This window comes from Capra hircus, chromosome 2 (genome assembly GCF_001704415.2).
Source record: "Capra hircus breed San Clemente chromosome 2, ASM170441v1, whole genome shotgun sequence".
In the NCBI taxonomy this organism is placed as follows: Eukaryota; Metazoa; Chordata; class Mammalia; order Artiodactyla; family Bovidae; genus Capra; species Capra hircus.
In genome coordinates, this window is record NC_030809.1 from 33,701,336 (window position 1) to 33,721,659 (window position 20,324).

General features: G+C 36.3%; 1 protein-coding gene across 1 annotated transcript in view; it reads right to left on the bottom strand.

Annotated features, from left to right (window-relative positions):
* Window positions 1–20,324, bottom strand: part of LOC102181821 (sperm-associated antigen 16 protein) — a 1,088,062-nt gene that overhangs the window by 281,517 nt on the left and 786,221 nt on the right. Inside the window, exon 15 of the mRNA XM_005676499.3 lies at window positions 9,109–9,235. Within this exon, the coding sequence (XP_005676556.1) occupies window positions 9,109–9,235 (127 nt within the window). The remainder of the gene's footprint in view (window positions 1–9,108; window positions 9,236–20,324) is intronic.

Here is a 20,324-nt window from a genome sequence, read left to right on the forward strand (position 1 = left end):
GCAATTACCCAGCCCATGAAAGCTACTTGCACACCACTTTCTGAGGTTTTACTCACCCTCACCAATGGCCCACACTCTTGGCTATGGACTGTGTTTCTCCCAAGGCCACTTGTGACTTCTGAGATGGCTCACACTCTGTCTGTGGAGTGTGTTTCCCTCTAAATAAATCTGTTACTGAGTCACAGTATTCCAAATCTATGCCCCAACCAGTAATGCTGAAGAAGCTGAAGTTGAGGAATTCTATGAAGAAACACAAGACCTTCTAGAACTAACACCAAAAAAAAGAAAAAGAAAGAAAGAAAGATGTCCTTTTCATCATAGGGGACTGGAATGCAAAATTAGGGAGTCGAGAGATACCTGGAGTAACAGGCAATTTTGGCCTTGGAGTACAAAATGAAGTAGGGCAAAGGCTAACAGAGTCTTGCTAAGAGAATGCACTGCTCATACCAAACACCCTCTTCCAACACTACAAAAGATGACTCTACACATGAACATCACCAGATGGTCAATACTGAAATCAGACTGATTATATTCTTTGCAGCCAAAGATGGAGAAGCTCTATACAGTCAGCAAAAACAAGACCAGGAAGCTGATTGTGGCTCAGATCATGAACTCCTTATTGACAAATTTAAATTTAAATTGCCAAATGTAAATTGAAGAAAGTAGGGAAAACCACTAGGCCATTTAGATATGACCTAAATCAAATTCCTTATGATTATACAGTAGAAGTAACAAATAGATTCAAGGGATTAGATCTGATAGACAGAGGGCATGAAGAATTAAGGCTGGAGCTTCATAACACTATAGGAGGCAGTGTTATGAACCTATAGAAAACCATCCACAAGAAAAAGAAATTCAAGAAGGCAAAGTGGTTGTCTGTGGAGGCCTTACAAAGAGCTGAGAAAAGAAGAGAAGTGAAAGGCAAAGGAATAAAAGAAAGATATACCCATCTAAATTGGGTACCAAAGAATAGCAAGGAGAGACAAGAAAGTCTTCCTATGTGATCAGTGCAAGTAAATACAGGAAAACAATAGAATGGGAAATGTTAGAGATCTCTTCATGAAAATTAAGAGATAATAAGTGAACATTTCATGCAAAGGTGGGTACAGAAATGATATGGACCTAATAGAATTAGGAGATATTAAGAAGAGATGGCAAGAATACACAGAAAGACAATCCAATAAAGGTCTTGGACCTGGACAAGGACAATGGTGTGGGTCACTCACATAGAGCCAGACATCCTGGAGTGTGTAGTCAAGTGGGTTTTAAGAAGCATCTCTATGAACAAAGCTAGTTGAGGTGATAGAATCTAGCTATTTCAAATTCTAAAAGATGATACTGTTAAAGTGCTCCACTCAATATGCCAGCACATTTGGAAAATGGAGCAGTGGCCACAGGGCATGAAAAGGTCAGTTTTCATCCCAAAGAAGGTCAATGCCAAAGAATGTTCAAACTACCACACAACTGCACTCATTTCACATGATAGCAAGGTCAGTTCAGTCAGTTCACTCGCTCAGTTGTGTCTGACTCTTTGTGACCCCATGAATCACAGCACGCCAGGCCTTCCTGTCCATCACCAACTAACTCCCGGAGTTCACTCAGACTCATGTCCATTGAGTCAGTGATGCCACGCCGCCATCTCACCCTCGGTCGTCCCCTTCTCCTCCTGCCCCCAATCCCTCCCAGCATCAGAGTCTTTTCCAATGAGTCAACTCTTCGTGTGAGGTGGCCAAAGTACTGGAGTTTCACCTTTAGCATCATTCCTTCCAAAGCAAGGTAATGCTCATAATTCTTCAAGCAAGGCGTTAACAGTACGTGAACCGAGAACTTCCAGCTGTACAAGCTGGATTTAGAAAAGGTAGGGGAACCAGATATCAAATTGTCAAAACCATTGAGTCATAGAAAAAGCAACGCAAGTCCTGAAAAACATCTACTTCTGCTTCATTGACTAGAATAAAGCATCTGTGTGAACACAATAAACTGTGTTCTTAAAATTCTAAAATACATGGAAATACCAAACCACCTTACCTGCCTCCTGAGAAACCTGTATGCAGGTCAAGAAGCAACAGTTAGAGCCGGACATGGAACAAAGGACTAGTTTAAAATTGGGAAAGCTGTATATTGTCACCCTGCTTATTTCACATACATGTAGAGTACATCATGTGAAATGACAGGTTGGATGATTCACAAGCTGGAATCAAGTTGCTGGGAGAAATATCAACAACCTCAGATATGCAGATGACACACCCTAATGGTATAGAGTGAAGAGGAACTAAAGAGCCTCTTGATGAAGGTGAAAGAGGAGAGTGAAAAAGCTTGTTTAAAACTGAACATTCAAAAAACTAAGATTATGGTATCTGGTCCCATCACTTCATGGCAAATAGATGGGGAAACAATGGAAACAGTGACAGACTTTATCTTTTGGGGGGCTCCAAAATCACTGTAGATGGTGATTGTAGCCATGAAATTAAAAGATACTTGCTTCTAGGAAGAAAAGTTATGACAAACCTAGACAGTGTATTTAAAAGCAGAGACATCACTTTGCCAACAAAGTTTGATATAGTCAAAGCTATGGTTATTCCTGGCATCATGTATGGATGTGAGGGTTGGACCATAAAGAAGGCTAAGCAGCAAAGAACTGATGCTTTTGAACTGTTGGGAAAGACTCTTAAAGGAATTCAGTCCTGAATATTCATTGGAAAGACTGATGCTGAAGCTCCAATACTTTGGCCACCTGATGCAAAGAGCTGATTCACTGGGAAAGACTCTCATGCTGGGAAAGATTGAGGGCAGGAGGAAGAGGGGGTTACAGAGGATGAGATGATTGGATGGCATCATTGACTCAATAGACATGAGTTTAAGCAAACTCGAGGAGTTAGTGATGGACAGGGATGCCTGGTATGCTGCAGTACATGGGGTTGCAAAGAATTGGACATCACTGAGAGACTGAACAACACAACCTAGTGAAATCTTGCTCTGCTTGCTGCAAGATAAGTCAATAAATCTGAGATGAGGTACTTGGCTCAGGGACAGACTTTATTTGTGAGCCTGCTGACAGAGAAGATGGCAGGCTAGACCCTCAAAATGACCATCTTGCTGGGGCCTGGATGTCAGACTCTTGTATGGATCAGAGATGGATGGGATACAAAGTAAACAGGCCATTTAATTCTTGCAAATCTCCTAAAATGACAAGCCTCAAGTAGTGGGATGTGTTAATTTCACGTCTTCCTTACAGTCATTACATGGGCGATGTGAAATGCAGTATCTCCTGTCATATCAACAAACAAAGATGTCACATCTATCTGTGATCCCAGACTCCCCAAATGTGAATTTTAGGTCACAAAATGTGCTTGGTGCTATACCATCTGCCACACAGAGAATCACAGGCATTCACAGGTGGACGGGGTCTGGTTATCTCCTTGAGGCAGGCCGTTATATACGTTTATAGTAAAAAATGGGTTAAAGTCACGGAAGCAGACACAGTGTAAATTTAAAATCAACTCTTCCAGGATACAAATCCACTTCTTTCCTATCACTTTGTCTTTCACTGAACCTTTCTGTAACGAGAAATCAAGAATCCGAGTTTCATTAGGTCCTGAAACTATGTGTGGGATCTCAGCTGGAAAACCATGGGTTTGGGCTGAGTTCAAGCCCTAGCACATGGACTGAAGTCCCAATCTGAGGTGAATGATTTCAGTAACAACCTCATTAAGTTGTGGTCAAGAATAAACAAGATTTTTATGTGAGCTGACTCAGATGGTTCCATTGGTAAAGGGACTAGACCCAGAAGTGTGGACTGATATTGCCTCACTATCGAGGCAATAACATTCTGAGCCCTCTCCCTGGGTTACGTTTTCTGCAAAGAGCCAGACAATAAATATTTGAGCCATCACAAGCCATATAGTTTCCACTGTGATTATTCAACTCTGCTGTTGTAGTATAAAAGCAGCCTTAGATAATGCATAATTTAATGGGTATGGTTGCGTACCATTAAAATTACAGATAAATACAGGTCAAGCTGGCCTATAGGCAGTACTTTGACAAGCCCTGTTCTAGGTACTATCCTTTTGAATTGCAAGGTTTTACCATCCTGGTTGATGGGAGCACAAACTATTCCTAGGCTATTATGATCCTCAGGGATTTTTCTTGTTAACTCTTCAGACAGGTTTTTCTAAGGCTTTAGGCTGTCATGTATTGATCCATATTCAGCTAAAGATTGGAAGGGATCTTTTGCAAATCTCCAGAGCTCCCTCTTTGTGTTGCTGTCTCCTGTCCTGTCCTCTGCCTGCAAACTCTAGCTGCCTTGGCCTCACTGGAATGCCCGTTCCATCTCCCTAACTCCGGGAGTTTGCTGAGCTTCCTCAAGTTTTTAGTTAATTTCTGAGATGCAATCTAGAGATTTCCTCCAGACAGCATTCTAGGCAGCCATAGAGCTCATCTTATTTACCCACCTCTCAGTACTGTCTTCCACTGCCCAATATTCAATTTCTGAAAACCATTGTTGCATATATTTTGTCTGTTTTTTCCTTCATTTTAGGTAGGAGGGTAAACCTGGTCCCTATTTGGCTGGAAGTAGAAGTCGTGATAGGTTTTTAGCATTCCACAGACAAGGAAATTAAGACTCAGAAATGTTTAGAAATTTCACCAAGATCATTCAGCTAGTTAGTAGTAGAGACAGCATTCAAAACCAGGGCTTCTAAATTCTGAGTCATACTAATTTCCAGGTGCTCCATTATACTACACTGCTTCCAACAGAAGGGATTAACCACAACCTGTCTTTTAACTATGCTGCTCCTGCTGCTAAATTGCTGTAGTCGTGTCTGACTCTCTGTGACACTATGGACTGTAACCCGCCAGGCTTCTCTGTCCATGGGATTCTCCAGGCAAGAGTACTGGAGTGTGTTGCCATCTCCTTCAGCAGGTGATCTTCCTGACCCAGGGATTGAACCTATGTCTCCTGCATTGCACACAGATTACCACTGAGCCACCGAGGAAGCCTGTCTTTTAAATATAATATGAAACAGTGAACTGAAGCCTTCACTAACAGAAACTAATAAAACAAAAATGAAGATTATCTTATTATTTTTTGAACAATTTTAGAAGGGTCTGATACTTGTCATATTTTATAATGGGTAATTATTTTTTCTTATAGTTTAGTATCTCTATTGTCATTCTGCTTGTGGGAAATATCTACAATTATTTCCAAATGGTGGGAAACCTTGCCCGTTTTAATGGTGTAAGACTGATAAGCTTTCTATTGGAAAGTTCCCATCTGGCTCAAGCTTCAGCTTCTGCATTTTCTAAGGATGTGACTTCTTTGCAAATGTATTGGAATTACCTTTTACAGAGGAGTGAAAAATAGTTCTAAACTACATAAACGATGAAATGAGAGATGTGGGAAAGTGTATGTATAAATTCTCACAGTTCATTTTGGTTACTTTCACTACAAAATTCCATTTAACATTTCTCTGAAAGAGTAATAAATTTTTGAGTGGTAAAACATATGGCATTTGCATATGCCAAGTGAGAGATATTTAGATAATGAATATTTGTATGTGTAGCACTGTACTACCAGGAGGTTCTCTGTTTAATGAGAAAGAACACATCGTTTTACAAATACATGAATAATATATACTGTTACATGTATATATCTATAAACATAGGTAATCTGTATTTGTTGTAAACAGTGTATTTGCAAATAAAACATTATGTAAATAATACTATGCCACATGCAACTCCTCTTTTAAATGTGTGAGAAGCCGATTTCTTACAGCAACAGTAAAGCTAAGCCCTAGATGATGATTCACACTTCTTTAAATCTTTTGATTTTAATTATATATGCATATATAATGTTAAATATAGTTTTACCTGCTAGTTAATCATTTAAATTATTTTGAATATTAGAGGAAAACAGACTATATCAGGATTTCCTCATTATAGAATGCAATTAACCCATGAAACAAATTAGAATATAGTAAGACAATTATCTCTTCTATTATTTACATGAAAAAGCTTAGTTCAGGAAGATCAAATAACTTGCTTAAAATCTAAAAGGTGAGGAAGAGTTAAGGGTCTAAATCTTAGTCTACATTCTGTTTCCACACCATTGGTTTGAAATATTTTTATCAAAGATAACATTTCTAAAATTGATACACCGTATTTTGTTGTTTAGTTTCTAAGTTGTGTCCGACTCTTGGAACCCCATGGACTGTAACGTGCTGGGCTCCACTGATCATGGGTTTTTCTAGGTAAGAATACTGATGTGGATTGCCATTTCCTTCTCCAAGGGAGGAAGTCCCTGATACACCATGAGAAATCTCAATTTTAAAACAGAATAAGTACTATTTCATTAGTATATAATTTACTCTTATAAATTTAAAATAAAAATATAAAATTAAAATAAAAATATTTATGAGATAATTAATGAAGACATTTTAATAAATATTTGAAATCAAATGTTATGAACCACAGTTTCAGTCTTTAATGATCTATACTCAAGTATCCTGTGTATCCTGTGTTGGATTTGCAGTGAAGAAATCCCTTATTTATAAAGACAAGCTATTGTGTACGGAGACAGCTCTGTTTAAGCAGCACACCTCAAAATTTCAAGATGCCCTTCAGTTAAACTGATCTAGAGACATGGAATATGATGAGAAAATTTTTGTTTCTGTGTTGATTATTTAGTATATCTGAAAACTACTTGCACATTCCTTATATTAAATTTCTCAAACAAAATACTATCAATACTTCCCCATATGTTATATGATATTATGATGATACTGCATGTGTATTATCAATGACCTTTCCTCAGGTCCAAGGAGGTAAGCTTGCATTGGCTTGCCACTGGGAATAAATAAATGTATGTCAAATGAATGTGTATTCTGAGCTTATTATGTTATATTTGATATTATTTTCATAGTCCATATATCCCCATGACACCTTTTTATACTTTTAAAATCATCTTTTCCTGAATAAATGCAGATGAGAGGAGATCTACATGTTCCTGTCCTTATTTCAATTTTGTTTTGCTCTTGACTTCACTTTTCTTTACTCTCTTGAAATGAACATAATTTCTGGTATTTAACTTTGTGATTTTCATCTCTCTGTTCAGATCCTCATTAGACCTTGTCTTTGCTCTTCCCAATTCCTTCAACTCTTAATATATTTCATACTTTTAAAATGATGAGTGACTTAAGACTTCTCCACCAAAGCACACATTTCTCATTTGAGAAAAAGACATTAATTCTCAAACACATAGAATTCAAATTAATTATATCATGTTCCTTGAAGAAATGGTCAAAGGAATGGAAAGGTCGAGTTGAAATTATATTTCTTCAAACTGATGAAGTGTTTTCATTAATAGGGTCCCTGGTTTACACTCTTTATCTTTTATGTTTCTCATTCTTCCATCTTTAATTTTGACAGTTTTCTTAATATTAGTACTATCAAATATATAGCTGTTATGGAGAGAAAGAATAGATTTGTTGTACCAGGGGCTTCAAGACTTGCATGACAGTAAGATAGAACTGACATTTATTTAAAATAAGGTTTGCCTGACAATGTATAGAAAATAAATTTGAGGATGGATGATAAGGATAGCAAAAGGCAGTGAAGACATATTTAATAATTATGCCAGTAAAATATATATCTAGTATTAGTTGTATAGCTTTTCAAAACGTCTGTTATTCTATTATTAGAAAGTACAGACAAAAGCTTTGAAATTTCAGAATTCAAAACTCAAGGACCTGAATACTTCGATGCTATTTCAAGATAATAAAGGAGATTTATTGATGTGAAAATGTTTATAAAAAACAAGTTAAAACTTCTTTACATTTATGATGTCAATGTATATTCTATATATCGTAAAGTATAAATTATAATACAAATGAGTGTTCACGTTAAAAAATTAAATTCTCATAGTTAGGGTTTTTACCCTGTATAATATTTTCTGTTTCAATTCTAGCAGAGCATAAAAGTCTTAATGTCAAGAATATTACTAAAACATTTTTAAGGAAGTCATTGTTATTAGTGTGGCTCATATACCAGTCTACAATGGGAACACAACTTAAGATTTGTTAAGAAGACAAACTTACTGAATTCTGAATTTCAGATATGTGATGGCAATATCATGAAATCAGTTACATGGAACACACAAGTATCTTATGGCTCTAGAATTGCTGAGAATATTCATATATTCTGGACTGTTTTTAAATAGATTATTTCCATTATATATATTCAATTTTTATTTCTTCATCTAAAATCACTATCTCTACCACTTTGAGTGACTGCCAATAAATAACAAAAGTTTTAACATTTCAAAACTTATAAAAGTTTATAACATGTACTATAATAGCAAAGGCAAGCTATATCAGTCAATAACAGATATACATTATTTAGCACAGGATATCATTAAAGATAGAGTTGTAATTGTAATTTTAACACTTTAAATGTACAAGTGGAATCATTGTGTGATTGTTAACATCAGTTGCTACACTATTGATCATCAGCAAGGATAAAATATTTTCTTACTGATAACATTCATCTTATTGCAGAAAAATGCTAAACACGATAATATACTATAATAATTACCAGTTAAAACAATTATTTTTGGACATAATTGCAGCAAAATGAGTATATATTTAAATTTAATTGTAAAATCTAGAGAATATGAGGTATTATGAATTTACTATAGGCTAAAATATTATGTAAAATGTTTTAATTTTACTCTTGTCAAAGTTTTGTTCTTCTCTACTTTTAGCCATTTTCCTTTAAAATACTTCATTTTCTTGCATTGGATGGTGATTCCAAGGCATGCAGACTCCAAATTTTGCATGATGCTACTAGGAACTTGAGTAATCTAAATGAACACACACTTACCTTCTCTATTATCCTTTTCTTAATGCATGTGATAAATGCAATGCTTTCATTATATATGTGATATGATATATAATATGATGATTATAACAGTGTAATATATTTTAGTATAATATTAAGAACAGAAATTTACATAGAAGGAAATGCAAAAAATTAAAATGGCAATAGAAAATACTTTCAAGACAAATATTAAAGTTGTCAACTTGGTCAAAATGTTAAACAAAGAGATCCTACCTGATGAATCAAAGGTCACCTCATTGCCCGGGCTTGGACCTACATCAATGGACACCATGGGTAAGAGCTTCCGAAAATCCCACAGCTTTGTAACTCCACAGGCATCACAGGATGCTATCATGTGACCCTTTAAAGTATTAAAAAAGAAGTTATATATATATATATACACACACACATGATGCTTCTCTAAAAATATATATAGAAACTCAGACCAAAAGAAAAGATTTTCTATTACCATTTTATTAAATCCATAAGAATACATTCCTCTAAACTAAAAAGTATTCATTATACCTTTGTCTTTGACATAAAAGCATTATAAAATGAAAATTTATATGTATAAAATCCTATATCAAATTTTGGAAGATGATTCTCAGGAAATCATTTTGATGATTTTAATTATATTAGAAGATGTAATAAAACAGAACTACACACATGCACGTGCATGCAATTTGTCTATATATACACATATCTCATATATGACATGTGATTTACGTATAAAAACTACCTATACGTGTAAAAAAAATCGCACTAAATGCACACTCCCTTCACATGTTTGTAACTAGTTAGTGCTGACAATTTCTATCTCAGAGTAAAAATAAAAACAGAGGTAGGAAAACAACTGGACAGGAAAGAATAATTTTTATCATAGTGGGTAGATCACTGTAACCATGTAAAATTGATGGCAAGGAAGCTGTGCCTATTGTGGTCTGTTCGGAGAAGGCGATGGCACCCCACTCCAGTACTCTTGCCTGGAAAATCCCATGGACGGAGGAGCCTGGTAGGCTGCAGTCCACGGGGTCGCTGGGAGTCGGACACGACTGAGCGACTTCACTTTCACTTTTTCCTTTCATACACTGGAGAAGGAAATGGCAACCCACTCCAGTGTTCTTGCCTGGAGAATCCCAGGGACCGGGGAGCCTGGTGGGCTGCCGTCTATGGGGTCGCACAGAGTCGGACACGACTGAAGCGACTTAGCAGCAGCAGCAGCAGCAGACGAAATTATTAGAAATAATTTATTAATACCTAGTCAAAAATAATTCCTTCATTATTTTCTTTCTAGATATTCTAAAATGTTAAATAACTTGATCAATATATAATTTTTCTCATTATTTTGAACTAGCTCACATACTTATTCCTCATTTACTCCTTGATTTCTACCCTTTCTGTAAAAAATGTGCATACTGTATTAGAATCCAAGTCAGGTGTTCCCTAAACATTTCAGTAATGTAACAAATACCATTAGTTTTAAAATTCTGTAACTGTCATCACTCACAATGCAATATAACAATCTTTTACCCTCAATCTAATAAATGGAATATTTAATCCTTTTTGTGACTTAAAAAGAACACAAATAACTTGGAATGTTTTCGAATATCTAAACATGTAAGAACTGTGAAGAATCAATGAATTTAATTTTTAGAAAAGAATAGTTATCAGGATTACATGGAATATTAAATGTTAAAAATTATAAAGAACTCTTTCCAGATATAAAGGCTTTCAAACGCCTTTTAGAAATCACAGAATGGAATTTTTTTTTTCAACTTTGAGTACAGAATAAATTTTAATCAGAATTTAATTTGGAGGAACTTCTTCTCAAAGTCAGGTTATAGACTTCATGACCTTTCCTTCTCTAGATTTTATGACACAAAGAAAATCATAAAATGTGCCTTATACCACTGAACATTAAAATTTTAGAAACTATACTAAATATAAAAAATAAAATATTTAAATGGTTTTAGTATTTTCATATTTCATTTTTACTGCTGTCAATACATTTATAACATTTTGATAAAATTAAAATAATAGTCAATACTTATTAAGGGTTTTTAATGAACTAAATTCTGTGTTAAATAATTTATTGATAAAAATAGATTCATTATTTTAAACAATTTTGAATAACATCATTTAGCCAAACTTTTCCATTTCCCAAGGGACTTAAATTTCATGACAAAATATGCATTATGAAAAAACAGAATAACTTGTAAAGTGTTACAAGTTTGCATTCAGATTTGATAACCAGGAGACACTTGGTAACTATACTTTCAGTTAGAAGAGAGGTAATGTAGTGCCTTTCTGAGTGCCTGGAGCATAGAAAAATTAAAAAAATAAAAATTAACCCAATAGATGACAAATGCCTCATAGGTGTTTACCCAGAAGTTTTAAAGTACTTTCACACTGTTCATGAGATTCTTGAGGCCAAGAATCCTGGACTCATTTGCCATTCTCTTCTACGGCGCATCATGTTTTGTCAGATTGCGGGCAGGAGGAGAAATGGGCAACAGAGCATGAGATGGTTGGATGGCATCACTGACTCAATGGACATGAGTTAAAGAAAACTCCAGGAGACAGTGAAGGACAGGGAAAGCTGGTGGGACTGTGGAGAGTCAGACACGACTTTGTGACTGAACTTTCATACCAGTCATAAGGTAATATTGCTTCTAACCTTAATAGTTATGAATCAGCTAGACAAAAGGAAGAGATAAAAGATGCAGAGAATCCTGAACAAAAAAAGTTGGAATATCAAGATTTTGTATTCCTTCTCATGCAATCTCAGGTGAACTGGAATCATCTGCCTTTCTCCTTCTATAGGTCAAAAGAAGACATGAAACTATTACTAATCCAAATCACATACTGTGAGTTTTGAGGGAAACGAAGATAGGGAGTGTAGAAAAAGGTTTAGTTGACAACCTAGTGAAAAAACAAATATTTTATCTATAATTTATGTCAAGTAATAAAACAAAGACTAACTATAGTTAGGTAATTAACCTAACTAAGAAATAAAGATTTCAAAGAAAATGTTTTTTGTTCAGGGAGGTAGGAATTATGACCATCCTAAAGAAAGTATAAACTCAAAGAATTTTGGAAAATTCTCTAAAATGTAATTCTGTTATGTCACGGGTACCAGTACTGATACTGAGAAGGAAAGGTATAATAAAGATGGCTGCATTGAAAACTCTCAAAGAAGGTCAGATTCAGGCAGATGGTTATTTATATGACACTGAATCTCCAGCACTTGGTTTAGTTCCTGTGACATTTGGGATTTGATTTTGATTTATAGAATAAGTGAATATAAGTGGAATAGACTAATCAGTGTTGACCATGTGAAACTTTAACGGACTTTTGTTTCTCACAATATGGTAAATGAGCAGAAGCTCATAAAAATACAATAGTGTTTTAGCTTGTGTGTGTTTTTTTGTGTGTGTGTGTGTGTGTGTATTTATTAGTTTTGGGATTATAGACTCAAATAGTAAAATGAAACAAGTAAAATTTAGAAAATGGACAAAGGATACAGTTGAGATTAAAATGAATAGTCATGGCTCCTAAATGCCCCTATTAAGATTTGTCAACTCCATCTTAAAGATCCGAGTGAGAAAATCCATATAGATATGAGGTTAATAAGTCAGAGTATAACAGTATAAAATCAAACTAGCTTTACCTAGGCTGCTGGAAATATACCGGAGAAATATTTAGCTGTACATATCAAGAATCACAAAGGTGTTCATTCTTTTGAAACTTTTAAGGTTACTCATTAAAAAATGGAAACGTGAAATTTGCAATAATCTAATTTGGAAGAAATAAATCTTGTGCTGCTGTGGATCCTGAAAACTGCTAGAGGCACCTTTTATGCAAACTTCTTACCAACAATGACAGGAAGAAAAGCAGACGGAACAGCTATCTCTCAGCACAGATGGCTTTAAACATATTTATATATTGTAAAACAAAGAAAAAGCAAAAATTAGCTAACAAAGTAAATTATAATTTAAATGAATAATTAGACTACTTTCATAAGTCTATAGCATTTCTTCACATAAACATATCTTATGGCTTTATATAATTTTCAAAAATAGATTTTACAAGTTTGGGCATTACTGTAAGTTTGGGTTAGGAGGATATTTTTCAGTTAGTATAAGAAATGCCATAGAGTAATAAACTATTCTATATGAAATTGCTTATACATTTATATTATATCAAGAAGAAAAACATAGATTCTTAATCTATTACAGAAAACAATGGTCCAATTTAATTGCACTTTGAACCTCCTTTTTGATAAATCAGCTAAATCAGATTAAGAATTCTGTTGGTTCAACTCACTATTTCTATATATATATTCACATATATATGTGTATATAATACATGTATATATATCTTTATTTTTACCATCTTTATTTGGAGTGAATGTCAGAACATCTAAAGAAGGAAAATATTTTTATGTCTATGACACTACTTCTTTTGCAAGTTTCTTCAAGGCTGAATAACACAATGTATGTAATTGTTCTCTTCTGAGAGTTATGTAAAATAATAGAAAATTAAATTAATAATTATGTATCACCTATGTACACATGAGAGTGTTATAAGCTCCTTAAGAATAGGTACTTTGGCTTGACAATACATTCCCATGATCTTGAATAGCACCTAGTAAATGTTTTGCAAATAACTGCAGATGTATAAATAAATAAGAGAGATGAATTACTGTGGTGTAGTGTGCTTAGTTGCTCAGTGGTGTCTGACTCTTTGTGACCCCATGGACTGTAGCTTGCCAGGCTCCTCTGTCCATGGGGATTCTCCAGGCAAGAATACTGGAGTGGGTTGCCATCCCCTCCTCCTGGGGATTTTCCTGATCCAGGGTTCGAACCCAGGTCTCCATCATTGCAGGCAGATTGTACCATCTGATCCACAAAATAGCAATTACAGAAACAATGTAAGTTTAGGCTAAACTGTCATTAAACTGCTTGGAAGTATACAACAGATATGGTACAGTGATTGAATAGGGAGATATGTTTATAAAAAGTTGCCCTATATATTTCTTAAGACTTTATTTTTTAAAGGTAGTTTTGGCTCATAGCAAAATTAAAGGGAAAATAGAGCAATTTTTATTTATCTCCTGCCTCCACACATACATAGCCTCCCCCATTTACAACTTCTCCACTGGAGAGGCACATTTGTTACATTTGATGAACCAATATTGACACATTATAATCACCTCAAATTCCTACTTTTACATTACAATTCACTCCTAGTGTTGCACATTCTGTGAGTTTAGACAACTCTACAATGACATATACCCTTCACAATGGTATCATCAGAGTATTTTTCCTAAGTATCCTTTGTACTCATCCATCCATCCAAACCCCAGGCAATCACTCATCATTTTGCCTCTCTAGACGGCTGCCAGAATGAAAACCACAATTACAGGAAACTAACAAAACTAACCACATGGATCACAGCCTTATCTAACTCAATGAAACTATGAGCCATGCCATGTAGAGCTATCCAAGACAGATGGGTAATGGTGGAGAGTTCTGACAAAATGTGGTCCATTGGAGAAGGGAATGGCAAATCACTTCAGCATTCTTGCCTTGAGAACACCATGAAGAGTGTGACCTCATGGACTATACAATCCATGGAATTCTCCAGATCAGAATATTGGAGTGGATAGGCTTTCCCTTCTCCAGGGGATCTTCCTAACCCAAGAATTGAACCCAGGTCTCCCACACTGCAGGCAGATTCTTTACCAACTGAGCCACAAGGGAAGCCCAAGAATACTGGAGTGGGTAGCCTATTCATTCTGCAGCAAATCTTCCCAACCCAGGAATTGAACCAGGGTCTCCAGCACTGCAGGTGGACTGTTTATCAACTGAGCTATCAGGGAAGCCCCCATGAAGAGTATGAAAAGGCAAAATGATATGACACTGAAATATGAACTCCCCAGTTCAGTAGGTGCCCAATATGCTACGGGAAAAGAGTGGAAAAATAGCTCCAGAAGTAATGAAGAGGCTGAGCCAAAGTGGAAACACACCCAGTTGTGGATATGCTGGTTATAAAAATAAAGTCCGATGCTATAAAGAGCAGTATTGGATGGGAAGCTGGAATGTTAGTCCATGAATCAAGGTAAATTGGAAGTGGTCCAACAGGAGATGGCAAGAGGGAACACTGACATTTTAGGAATCAGTAAACTAAAATGGACCAGAATGGGCGAATTTAATTCAGATGACCATTATATCTACTATGTGGACAAGAATACCACAGAAGAAATGGAGTAGCCATCACAGTCAACAAAAGAGTCTGAAATGCAGTACTTTGGTGCAAGCTCAAAAATGACAGAATGAACTCTGTTCAATTTCCAAGGCAAAACATTCAATATCACAGTAATCTAAGTCTATGCCCCAAGCACTAATGGTAAAAAAAGCTAAGTTGAAGAGTTCTATGAAGACCTACAAGACCTTCTAGAACTAACACCAAAAAAAAAGATGTTCTTTTCATCATAGGGGACTGGAATGCAAAAGTAGGAAGTCAAGAGAAACCTGGAGTAATAGGCAATATTGGCCTTGGAGTACAAAATGAAACAGGGCAAAGGCTAACAGAGTTTTGCCAAGAGAACGCACTGGTTGCAAACACCCTCTTCCAACAACACAAGAGATGACTCTACACATGGACATCATCAGATGGTCAATACCAAAATCAGATTGATTATATTCTTTGCACCCAAAGCAGGAAAACTCTATATAGTCAGCAAAAAGAAGACCAGGAAGCTGACTGTGGCTCAGATCATGATCTCCTTATTGCCAAATTCAGACCTAAATTGAAGAAAGCAGGGAAAACCACTAGACCATTCAGATATGACTTAAATCAAAACCCTTATGATTATAGTGGAAGTGATAAATAGATCCAAAGATTAGATCTGATAGAAAGAGCACCGGAAGAAACATAGATGGAAGTTTCTGACACTGTACAGGAGGCGGTGGTCAAAATATCTCTAAGAAAAAGAAATGCAAAAAGGCAAAATGGTTCTATGAGGAGGCGTTACAAATAGCTGAAAAAAGAAGAGAAGTGAAAGGCAAAGGAGAAAGGGAAAGATACACCCAACTGAATGAAGAGTTCCAAAGAATAGCAAAGAGATATAAGAAAGCCTTCCTAAGTGAACAATGCAAAGAAATAGAGGAAAACAACAGAATGGGAAAGACTAGAGATCTCTTCAAGAAAATTAGACATACAAAGGAGACACTTCATGCAAAGATGGGTACAATAATGGACAGAAATGGTATGGACCTAACAGAAGCAGAAGATATTAAGGAGAGGTGACAAGAATATACAGAGGAACTATACAAAAAATATCTTAATGACCAAAATAACCATGATGATGTCATCACTCACCTAGAGCCAAACATTTGAGAGTGTGATGTCAAGCGGTCCTTAGGAAGCATTACTATGAACAAAGCTAATGAAGTTGATAGAATTCCAGCTGCTGCTGCTGCTAAGTTGCTTTCAGTCATGTCTCACTCTGTGTCACCCCATACACAGCAGCCCACCAGGCTCCCCCGTCCCTGGGACCCTCCAGGCAAGAACAGTGGAGTGGGTTGGCATTTCCTTCCCCAACGCATGAAAGTGAAAAGTGAAAGTGAAGTTGCTCAGTCGTGTCTGACTCTTAGCGACCCCGTGGACTGCAGCCCACCAGGCTCCTCCGTCCATGGGATTTTCCAGGCAAGAGTACTGGAGTGGGGTGCCATTGCCTTCTCCAGAATTTTAGCTGAGTTATTTCAAATCCTAAAAGATGATGCTATGAAAGTGCTGCATTGAATATGCCAGCAAATTTGGAAAACTCAGCAGTGGCCACAGGACTGGAAAAGGTCAGGTTTCATTCCAATCCCAAAGAAGTTCAGCGCAAAGAATGTTCAAACTACTGCACAATTGGACTCATTTCATATGCTAGTAAGATAATGCTGAAAATTTTCAAAGTTAGGCTTTAACAGTATGTGAACCTAGAACTTCCAGATGTTCAAGCTGGATTTAGAAAAGGCAGAGGAACCAAAGATCAAATTGCCAACGTCTGTTGGATCACAGAAAAAGCACGAGAGTTCCAGAAAAACACATCTACTTCTGTTCACTGACTATGCTAAAGCTTTGACTGTGAGTATCACAACAAACTGGAAAACTTTTCAAGAGATGGAAATACCAGACCACCTTGTCTGCCTCCTGGGAAACCTACATGTAGGTCAAGAAGCAACAATTAGAACCAGACACGGAACAATGAACTGGTTCCAAATTGGCAAAGGACTACGTCAATGTTGTTTATTATCACCCTGCTTATTTCACTTATATGCAGAGTATATAAGTGAATATCATTTCACTTATATGAGAATGAATATCATATATCATTTCACTTATATGAGAAATGCCAGATTGGATGAAGCACAAGCTGGAATTAAGATTGCTGGGAGAAATACCAATAACCTCAGATATGCAGATGACACCACCCTTAAGGCAGAAAGTCAAGAGGAACTTAAGAGCCTCTTGATGAAGGTGAAAGAGGAGAGTGAAAAAGGTGGCTTAAAACTCAACATTTAAAAACTAAGATCATGGCATGTGGTCCCTTCACTTCATGCCAAATAGATGGGAAAAAATGGAAACAGTGATGGACTATTTTCTTGGGCTCCAAATCACTGCAGATGGTGATGGCAGCCATGAAATGAAAAGATGCTTATTCCTTGGAAGAAAATCAATGACAAACCTAGACAGCACATTTGAAAAAAAGGAGAGAGAGAGAGACATCATTTTGCCAACAATGGTCTGTATAAGTCAAAGCCATGATTTTTCCAGTATTCAGGTTATGGTGTGAGAGTTGGCCCATAAAGAAGGCTAGGCAATAAAGAATTGATGGTTTTGAAATGTGCTGTTGGAGAAGACTCTTGAGAGTACTCTGAACTGTAAGGAGATCAAACCAGTTAATTATAAAGCAAATCAACCCTGAATATTCACTGAAAGTACTGATGCTGAAGCTAAAGTTCCAATACTTTGGCCACCTGATGAGAAGAGCTAACTCTTTAGGAAAGACCTTGATTCTGGGAAAGACTGAAGGCAGGAGGAACAGGGGGCAACAGAGGATGAGATGGTTGGATGGTATCATCTACTCAGTGGGCATGAGTCTGAGCAAGCTCCAGGAAATGGTGAAGGACAGGGAAGCCTGGTGTTCTGCAGTCCATGTGTTCACAAAGAGTCAGACACAACTGAGCAACTGAACAATATACTGAAACTATATGTAATTTTGTTCTGTAATTTTTAAGTCTCCTAAAAATGTTATCACACTTCCATAATTTAATAAATAGAAAAGAAGAAAAAGAAAGGAAATAGACTAGAACAAATAAATAAAAAGAAAGTTTCATAAAGTTGGATATGTACAAGATCCCAAAGAATGATAATATATAAAAAGGATACACATTACAGAAAAATAGAATAGTAACACAGAGTCTAGGAATAAAAGCACAGGCTTCTGGGCTATGGGTTTAGGAGCAAGCCCTAGTTATTTCACTTCTGTAGGGTATCAGAGACTACACAAACTTTGTGTCAGATGGGTGACAAAAGTGTATATATTTTTAAAACCATTGACAGTGTAGTCCAATCGCTCAGTCATGTCCAACTCTTTGCAACACCATGAACTGCAGCACACCAGGCTTCCCTCTCCATCACCAAATCCTGGATCTTGCTCAAACTCATGTCCATCGAGTTGTTGACGCCATCCAACCATCTGATCCTATGTCTTCCCCTTCTCCTCCTGCCTCCATCTTCCCCAGCATCAGGGTCTTTTCCAATGAGCCAGTTCTTTTCTTGAAAATATGAAGCTGACAAAAGTTGCTTGCAAGTGCTGCCTGAAGCTGCAATCTACATGAAGGTATACATTTATAGAATCCAAAGTCTCACAACTTGGACTTAAAGTTGTGAGAGTAACACAATTCCAGTTAATGAAAAATGAATACTATTAAAGAAAAATAAGTGAAACAAAAACAATCTAAAAGGACTTGAAAAAACAACAACAAGAAATTGAAATGTTAAGTATTGAAAACAAAAGATTCATTAGATGGCAAATACCTTAGAAAAGACAAACCTGAAAAGAGAGTTAGTGAATTTAAAGACTGGGAAAATCAGCGAGATGGCAGATATACAGATAAAACCATGACCTACGTAGATCATTGAGATGTGGGAAAGTATGGAGCTGGGTATTCCAGTATATTACATAAAGAGAATCTATAGTCAGAAAGAAGAGCAGTATTGGAAGGTATAATAATTGAAACTTTTCCACTGAAGGAAGCTATATGTTAAAGATAAAAATAAAATCCAAGGACTGAGCATGGTATGTAAAACACACTGAGAAACAAGCAATAAAAAGTTATAGAGCATTATGAATTTAAAAAATTATAAGGGAAAAAGCAAAGATTATATATAAAAGAAAAACAATTAGATTTTTTATTTTATTTTATTTTTTGTTTTTTGAATTTTTGTTTTTACTTTACTTTACTTTACTTTACAATACTGTATTGGTTTTGCCATACATTGACATGAATCCACCACGGGTGTACATGCGTTCCCAAACATGAACATCCCTCCCATCTCCCTCCCCATAACATCTCTCTGGGTCATCCCAGTGCACCAGCCCCAAGCATCCTGTATCCTGTATCGGACAGAGACTGGCGATTTGTTTCTTACATGATAGTATACATGTTTCAATGCCATTCTCCCAAATCATCCAACCCTCTCCCTCTCCCTCTGAGTCCAAAAGTCCACTTTACACATCTGTCTCTCTTTTGCTGTCTCGCATACAGGGTCATCATTGCCATCTTTCTGAATTCCATATATATGTGTTAGTATACTGTATTGGTGTTTTTATTTCTGGCTTACTTCACTCTGTATAATTGGCTCCAGTTTCATCCATCTCATTAGAACTGATTCAAATGTATTCTTTTTAATGGCTGAGTAATACTCCATTGTGTATATGTACCACCACTTTCTTATCCATTCATCTGCTGATGGACAGCTAGATTGCTTCCATATCCTGGCTATTATAAACAGTGCTGCGATGAACATAGGGGTACATGTGTCTCTTCCTATTCTGGTTTCCTCGGTGTGTGTGCCCAGCAGTGGGATTTCTGGGTCATAAGGCAGTTCTATTTCCGTTTTTTTAAGGAATCTCCACACTGTTCTCCATAGTGGCTGTACTAGTTTGCATTGCCACCAACAGTGTAGGAGGGTTCCCTTTTCTGCACACCCTCTCCAGCATTTATTGCTTGCAGACTTTTTGATCGCAGCCATTCTGATTGGTGTGAAGTGGTACCTCATTGTGGTTTTGATTTGCATTTCTCTAATAATGAGTGATGTTGAGCATCTTTTCATGTGTTTGTTAGCCATCCGTATGTCTTCTTTGGAGAAATGTTTATTGAGTTCTTTGG